The 8,876-nt window shown below is 37.6% G+C and overlaps 1 protein-coding gene across 1 annotated transcript; it reads left to right on the top strand.

Moving 5' to 3' along the window:
* Nucleotides 1-784: 784 nt before the first annotated feature.
* Nucleotides 785-7,303, top strand: LOC108675635 (G protein-coupled receptor 137Ba). The gene is made up of 9 exons (XM_018163665.2): nt 785-1,022; nt 1,698-1,798; nt 3,811-3,941; nt 4,499-4,542; nt 4,738-4,847; nt 5,374-5,528; nt 5,742-5,864; nt 6,105-6,266; nt 6,728-7,303. The coding sequence occupies exons 1-9, from the start codon at nt 850-852 to the stop codon at nt 7,001-7,003; spliced, it is 1,275 nt and encodes a 424-aa protein (XP_018019154.1). The 5' UTR covers nt 785-849; the 3' UTR covers nt 7,004-7,303.
* The last annotated feature ends 1,573 nt before the right edge of the window (nt 7,304-8,876 follow it).

Raw genomic sequence — 8,876 nt, 5'->3', positions numbered from 1 at the left:
ACCCCATTTGATAGTAGTTCTCACAAAGACCTTTTAACTGAGCCTACACTTGTTAATGAAATGTTTCATGGTAAGAAGTCATCAACAAAAACTAGAAAAGTATCTGTTATTACCCCATTTGACAGCAATTCTATGTAGTCATCTCTTGACTGTATTATCTGAAGCTGGTTTTGGCATTATTCAATGATAGATTCAGTTTCTGGTTTCAGGATGGCTGAAATTGTTTCATCATTGCACTACTTTCAGGTTCTGATTTGTCTATTTGACTGCATGCTTGTAAGGAGCAATCAAGCTGCTTGATACTTGGACCACCAGAATATCACATTAATAGATTGAAAACAGTAGCTATATATAATCAATTCAAGAACTTGATCCTGCATGCTAAACTAATAAGTGACTTCTGCAGCTGCTATTGCTGTAAGGTACTGACTTCTGGGCCTGTGTTGCTGGCAGTGGTACCAACACACATCAACTGGAGTCTGTCTTTAAGTTGCCCGTCATCAATGAGGTGGTAAACAGCAGTTGCTTGCACTCACTTGTTCTGTCAATACCATGCATCCCAGTGTACCATCATTGGCCCTGTTGGAAACTGCAAATCATATGTTTGTTCTATTTTTCTGACATTATTGGCAGCTTGAATGATTAGATGACTCACCTACTTCTTATCCTCTAAAGATTTTAAACAGGCAAGCCAAAATTGGAATGGTTATTTTAAATTGATTTATCCTTAATTAGTTGATTTTAGGTTTTAATTTGTTCCTGTGAATTTTTTATTATTAATAAATTGTATTTAATTCTTAGGCATATTAAATATGATTGCATATGATTAATTGAACATCAAGTGCTGAAATGGCAGGGCAGAGCTTAGCTGCTCTTTCTTATGCCCTGGATACCAACACTGAAGATAACCTCCTGGCAATCAGGCGGCCCCTTACTTATGTGTCTTTGTGCTTGTATGGCCTTCTCTTCACTTACATTTATGCACAGCTATGGATGGTCATGCACTACAGCTACAAGCGATGGTAAGAAAATTCTGGTCAAAGTTGTTAAATAGAACAGCCAATTTTGGCTGTTTTAGGAAATTATTAACTAATTTTCTCAACTTTCACCTATTTCAGTCCTGCAATTGAAAAATGTATTTAAAAATTTACCTAATCATCAGATGATCTTTGAATTACTTGCGCTCCTTGTCTGTATCTTCTATAATTTGTGTATAAAACTATTTTACGCAATACATTACGTGGAAATTAGTCACCTGAAAATTGATCGGACAAAATTTGATTAACTTTATTAGCCAGTATATCTACATTTGTAATGCATTTATTCTAATGATAATAATTTATTTAAAAGTCTTTCAATGTTAAATGTGTTTCATTTCAAATTCTCAGTCAGTTATAGGTGCACCAAGGATGTATCATTCATTTATTTTATTCTTTTTGTTGTTATTACAAAGCTGTTTATTGTGTCTGAGAATAATGTTTTGGAATAAAAAGTAATTAATATATTTTGTATGGTATTGACTGATGTTTAGGTTACTAGCTATACTTATCCAGATAATAAAAAATCTATTACAAAATAAATAAATGTAGACACTAGAGAGAATTTCAATTCTTTGGAAGGACTTGATTTTAAAGATAGATTAACCTAAATTAGGTTGCAGCTGTTTTATCACTCCTGATTATTGTTGTCCGTTTCAGGTGCTACCGAACATATGTTCTCTATGCTTCAATAGCGTGGTGCATATTGCGGATCACGCTATTCTCTTATTATGCTATGCTGGAGCATGAAGAATCAAAAAGTGAGTATTTATATGTGCTCAAGACTGCTATTAGGAGAGTATTCTGGTTGAGTTTCCCATCCATGAATTTATTTGTGAGAACTTGATTTTTATTCATGCTATTTTATTCGTGCTGTTTTTATTCATGCTATTTTTATTCATGCTATTTTTATTCATGCTATTTTTATTCATGCTATTTTTATTCATGCTATTTTTATTCATGCTTTTTTTTTACACTGTTGCTGGGGCACATGTCTCATTATGAGGGCAAGGTAACTGTGTTACCTACTTCACGTTTGGTTTGGCAACAACACTTCTATCTAGTCAAGACAGAAGACTGATATTTTACATGGTAAATTGTATAAAAATACAGTGCAAAGAGTGAAATAAAAGTGAAATGTTCAAGTGTCAAGTATAATGTGGAGCAGTGCATTATGTGTTTAAGCTAATTTATTTTTCTGGAGTTGAGTTTAGGGATAGGGAGCTTGGACAGGGTTACCAGTTATTGCATCATTAGTGAACTGCAAAACAAATAAAAAAATAATAACCTGTCTGGCTAGATAACAATCATATTTCTAGAGGGAAATTTGGTATTAAGGCTGATGCAATAAAACACTCTGCTAGATTATTGAATGATAACAAGCTTGTTGCGTGCAGCAAGCAAGAAATGGGAAAACCAAAACAGACAAAATGTACTATTTGGAATGAAATTAGTAAGACTTTGCAAAGAGAAAGCTAACATAAGAACTGAAGTAATCAATTGGAGTAATTTGTAAAAGTTGTAAAGTTTTAAGATAAATACCATAAGCAAGGCATTCAAAAATAACTTGCAAGCAGATGACCGTATAATTAAGAATGGCAAAAACCTTGAATGTGAAAAACCAGGGTGTACCAGTTGAAAAACCAGGGTGTAAATTATTGTATTTGCCTCATGGCAACAGCACAATTCTTAATTGGTACACTTTTGCCTTTGTATTATTGTTCTATCATTGTTTAGATTTGCTGCATGGCAATATGAGAATAAGCATGTAATTTATTGCTGTTCTTCTCCTTTGATGTTATTAAAGTGAAATATTTCAAAAATCATTACATATACAAGCTATATACAAACACTGGTACCACATCTTAGTATGGCAATTACTTAGAAGATCAACAGAATAGTTCATGTTAAGAGTAAAGGAAACAATCGGGTCTTCATAAATAATCTACATGACAAAAACTATATAGATCAGCTCTGTCCAATGTTTCCCATATTCTATTCATTTCCTCAAAATTCAAATTTTTTTGTTTCAAGTTTTAGCAAGCTAAGAAAACTTGGGAAATCAAATAATACAAAGAATTCTGTCTTTTCCATTATATTTTCCACTTAGGATTATAAAATTCATTGTTACATGGGATAAGCCAGTAAGCTGTAGTTCAATGATGTTTAATTTGCCACTTACTTTCCCTTAAAAACATCCATATATTTTCATGTATATATACTGTTTGTATACTAGTACATCATAATGTAACATAATGAACTAGTGTACAATGGCGATAAGGCGTTTGAAAAAAAAAAATTATTATCTTTAATGTCATACTTATGTATATAACAATGTTGTAGATGCTTAATTTTTACTTGTGGTTGACAGGGAAATACTGCTGTTTATTTAACTAGGTATTATTTCATTATAATTACTCATTTGGTCCAGGCTTGTTCTGTGGAAATTTTGTACCAAGAACCACCATGAACATTTCCTACATCCCCAATATATTTTACTTGTTCCTAACAATGGTGAGCCCAAAATTGGTGCTGAGATGATGTCTTTATTTTAGTTACAGATACCACATATTTATGAATGTCTGTGGATCCTAACTCCAAGACTTTTTAATGGAATTGTCCAGTAACACTAATGCATTGAAGGAATTTTAATCTATCTCTTTTCATTCAGACTTATTAGAAAGCAGCCTTACCATGACTCCCCAGATGCAATGACCTCTTATTCTCCAGAATGGTTTAATCACTGTAATAATCAATTACTATAATTGTGCAGGTTTGGGAGGCAACTCTGAGCCAAGGGTTCTGAGCCGTCGTGTGGGCTTCTTGAGCTATTTTCTGCTCTATTCCTTGCCCTTGTACCTGCAGTTCACGTGCCTCTGCCTCATGGTTGCCTACTTCTATCAGGTGCTGTGCTTGCAAACCATTTTTTTTCATTGTTCATGTTTCATTGGTGAGATAAATTATCAAGGATTATTTGTCTTGATTGATAAGTAGATAAAAGCTTCTAATATTGACATTAAATCTGGTCTCTAGTATTAGTTGATCATATTTAGTACTTGTCATTTCATGCTTGAAATAATTTCTGTAGGGGTTTATTTGTTTCTATTTGGAATTTCTCTTTGAAAAAATCAATCTCATACTACTAGTAGGAAACTAAAGTAATAAAACTACAATTTTATTTATTTCTTTTACTCCACTATTTGTTGCATAAATTTGTAAAAATGCTAATTTTAAGATGGGAGGCTGCTAAATCTAAGTCAGTTAAGAATGTTTTCCTTGGGTTCTTAAATAGCTAATTAGGAAACCAAATATAGGTACGTAAATCAAAAATAGCCCAAACTAGTTTTTCATGACTGTGGATTTCCATTGTATTATTTACCTTGTATGTATTTCCCTATTTTAAAAACTGAGTGCAAAATTTGTTGTTTGTATATCATGAATTTATTTTCACTTTCTTATAGATTCATCGCAGTTCACACCAGAACTTTCATCCCCGGGAAATGAAGTAAGAAGCTATATATTTGCAGCATATTGTTCACCTTAGATTATTTAGACACCAAAAATTTCCTTAAAGATTCAAGAGTTTCCATAAATTTGCTTGCAGTTTATCATATTGTTACTAATATTTGATATGTCTGACAATTTGATAACGATAAAAACTAATGAGAAATTCAAACTTGGCTGTAAAAATTATTTACAGTGAATGGTGGTGGCCTTCATATGTGCTGCTGGCGCTAAACATATTCGTGTTGTGCCTGAATTTCGGCAGCTCTGCCGTCATTAAATGGCAAGAAGATTCTGAGCAACAGCGTAAGTGACTCTTCATTTATTCCTTTCATCTATATGTGAGCCAGAGTAATCCATATTTATGAACTGGGTGACTAAACAGCGACTTGGCAATTCTTGAATAGTTTCTAGAATTACCCTGTTTAAAGAGTCAAATATTGACACTAGTTTTTCTTTCAAGACTTAAATCAATAGACTGCCCCTCAAGGCCCCCTCTGCTGCCGATTTCAGGGTGTGGCCGTAAAAGTCGTATATGAACCATGTATCAGGAATGTCCTGATGACTTTGAGCCCTCAATAGTACCTCTGAAGAGCGCCTCCTTGTACCATTTTAGGTTAATTGTAACTCAATACGCGATTTTGTTCACCAAAATTTGTCTTCCTATTTTTCATGTTGTGCAACCTATTAAAATTCCTACGTAAACTCGCAATTGATAGATTATATTTCAGGAAATAATAATGTTGGAATTAAAAAAAAATTACTTGTTATTGTTCTACTAATTTACAAAGTAGCGATGAATTAAAAACATTGAAATGCTTACTGTGTTCAGCAAGCCCAGCTGGGCTGCCCCTACTGACGGTGTACGTAGTGCACCTGCGCGTGCTGCTCAACGGCGCGGCGTTCATGCTGGTGGCGAGCGCCCTGGCTTACGTCACCGTCAAGGTCGCCAACACCGCTGAAGCCAGACTGCTGCTCGAGACTGAGGTGCGGTCGTTGATTGACACATATGATTTCAACCCTAAGCTTAGAAAGATTTCTGCTCAGGTTGTAAACACTGTTCATTGTTAAACCTAATTTAAAATGATCTATTGATATTATTATAAGTGCTCTAGATGATTAATATCAATAGGTTTATTTTATTTTATTGAAGAAGTTTTGTGCAGTTTATCGAAGTTTATTTCTGCTGATTGTGTGCAGAACTTGACGCAATTTGGAGCGGTGCTGGTGTGCGTGTTGCTCGTGTTCCTCTTCTTGTGCCGCACCGTGATCAACGTGCTCGCTCTCGTGCCAACCGTCAATTTCGTGCTCGATACTGACCAGGTCTCAGCCATTATTTCTGGATAAATGACACTTACAATTGTGTGTGGCAGACACTTATAAAGGTGTCATATATAAAATTCGATTTTGAAATTATGTCACTGGATTCAAATTTTGCAGTTGCTGCAAATGTCTTCTATATTAGTTGCAAAGCTCTTGAAGTAGAGGCAGATACTTATTCAGGTAATGGTAAAAATTTAAACCATTATAACCATTGTATTCAGCTACCAGTTTGTGACTCAGGTTGACCTGCTGAGCGACAGTCGCAGTGCATACTTCATGCTGGTGACTGTGTTATTCCTGTGGGAGTTCGTGCCGACGCTGCTCATGGTGATCTTCTTCAGGGTGAAGGCCCCCTCGCAGCAGCAATCTCCCGCTTGGGGACAAGGGACCAATGGCGCACCGGTTCGTTAATTGCATATCATATCTTATATTCCTTTTAAAATATGCTATTTTATGCTGACTTGAATCATGTTGCGACGCTTAGAAATGTATAGTAGAGCGTGCATGTCCAGTATACACAACTTTGAACTGGCTTGTTAACAATATTTGTTTACAATTCCGTCAGATTAATTGACGTGGATTGCATAAAAATAAAATAGCCGCACACGCAATGCAGTCTTGTTTTATTCTTTACTGCAGTTCAGGATTATGTCAACTGTTCAAAAGCAGAGAAAATGCCAAGTAAATTCGACGTATAGTCTCATATAAAACGTTTCCGTGACCAGCACCAAGACGAGTTTTAAAAACATCTTCAAGTATTTAGCTGGTAATCGAGATGATCTCCAAACAATTTTCAATGAAAGTATACTTCATTTACTCCGTTTTTGTTTGCTTTTAAATTCTTGATGTGTGTTTTGTTGCAGCTACTGTCGGAGACTTTATCGGACCCATCCAGCGACGACGATCTCTCGCACAACTTCTCGTTCCTGCACGCTGCGTCGGCTCCTCGTAACTTCTCACCGCCTCTGCCCGCATCGTCCCATAATAGCGCCTCCCTGGACGACATCACAGGGTCGTCCTCGGCAGAAACAGAAGAGCCAGGCAACATCCATCCATTATCAACCCGCTTTTGTCATAGGACTTCTCTTTTCAGCTACAGAATTCTGAACAGAGCCAATGTTAGACCCGACTACATGTAGCGTATTGAGGCGGTATCGAGCCTCGCTACATGTAGCGCATTGAGGCGGTGGCGGGCCTGGCTACATGTAGCGTATTGAGGCGGTGGCGGGCCTGGCTACATGTAGCGCATTGAGGCGGTGGCGGGCCTGACTACATGTAGCATATTGAGGCGGTGGCGGGCCTGGCTACATGTAGCGCATTGAGACGGTGGCGGGCCTGGCTACATGTAGCGTATTGAGACGGTGGCGGGCCTGGCTACATGTAGCGCATTGAGACGGTGGCGGGCCTGGCTACATGTAGCGTATTGAGACGGTGGCGGGCCTGGCNGCCTGGCTACATGTAGCGCATTGAGACGGTGGCGGGCCTGGCTACATGTGGCGTATTGAGACGGTGGCGGGCCTGGCTACATGTAGCGCATTGAGACGGTGGCGGGCCTGGCTACATGTGGCGTATTGAGACGGTGGCGGGCCTGATTACATGTGGCTTAATGAGGTGGTGGCGGGCTGTGTTAAGATGGAAGCGCTGCATAGGCGATTGGCACTTCTTAATTTTTTATCAATAATTCCGGTACACCAAAATGTGTTTGGATTTAACTCGAGACCTGAAAAATTTATGTTCATAGCTGGGTACATCCGCATTTGTAATTTCTGCCATTATTGATTGCCCTACTTAATTATTGATAGAATACATTGTAGATTTTGCGTAGTCTCAGCTGCTAACCGGTCATTTTTATCCTCAGTAACCAGGGAGAAATTCCTAATCGAAGATTTTTCCCTAATTTCACCTGAGTCAATGAGGACAATCGTGCCATCTTTATCTTTACTTGCTGAGTTAAGTTGAATCTCTGTGATTGCCAGTCACTTCAGTATTTTTGTGTTGTTTCTCTTGTCTATTGCAAGAGCAGAATAGAATATGTATGGTTTTCTTCAATTGTTCTCTTAGTGTGTTCTTTTTGTCGATGAGTTTACATAATGATGAGTTTGCGCGTCTCTCACCGCGATGGGCTTCAATTGTTGTGACTATTGTGGATTGATCCTGGTGGGATGTTGGCGACACGAATGTTGCAATTTCATGTGACTTAATTATGTTCTTCATCACTTTGCATTATAAGTTGTGTGCAATTCAACTGAGGGTCTGGTCTCAACATTGAAGTCAGTTTCACTCATTTTTTAAATCTTTTTATCAATAATATGGGAAACATTTGATTATTGCTTTAGTAAGCGTTTAGTTTCGGAATTTGTTTTTCTACTTCTAAACCGTTAAAAAAACTTGTTCACTTTAGAGGGAAAGCTCGAAATTTTCGTTGCAGATGCAAATAATGGTCGGGCATAACTTTTCTAGCTATAATATACAGTGAACGCAGTTAAAATGCAAGTGTCTTTATATTGGGGTTCTGTTGAAGTCATTCCAGTGGACCGGATCCCTTAGTCTCGGATGAGGATAACCATATTTCGGAGCCAAAGAGTCATAGTTAGGCAGTTATTTCTCGTCAACATAGTATAAATGTTTGCTTTAGTGTAGTTTAGATTTTTGCGAGTTGCGTTCCTGATTTACTGCCTAATTTATTCAGGAGATGGCCGACGTGCATGCTTATTGTGCTCACAAAGAGTTTTCTCGCCAGTCTGAAGTTGTTCATGGCAGCCTCATCATCGTCCCTTGGACGATCTATGACATAGATCTTGGTACCAAACTGCGGGTCTCAGGTGTGGGGCATTATTGTTATGTAAGCAGGATTATTGCACTCCGTCTGTCCAGCCAGTCGTGTAGTCATCCGACGTCCCACTCTGGTTCAGTGCCCCGAAATTCGAACCTATTTCGCGGGATACCCCCGCGAAATTGAACTAAAATGTTTGTCTTACCAGTGGCCGTCGCGTCGAAGGTGAGGTTTTCTTT

This window comes from Hyalella azteca, unplaced genomic scaffold (genome assembly GCF_000764305.2).
Source record: "Hyalella azteca isolate HAZT.00-mixed unplaced genomic scaffold, Hazt_2.0.2 contig14873, whole genome shotgun sequence".
Taxonomy (NCBI): domain Eukaryota; kingdom Metazoa; phylum Arthropoda; class Malacostraca; order Amphipoda; family Hyalellidae; genus Hyalella; species Hyalella azteca.
Note: the sequence above shows the minus strand (reverse complement) of the source record. Positions and strands in the feature narration are given on the sequence as shown.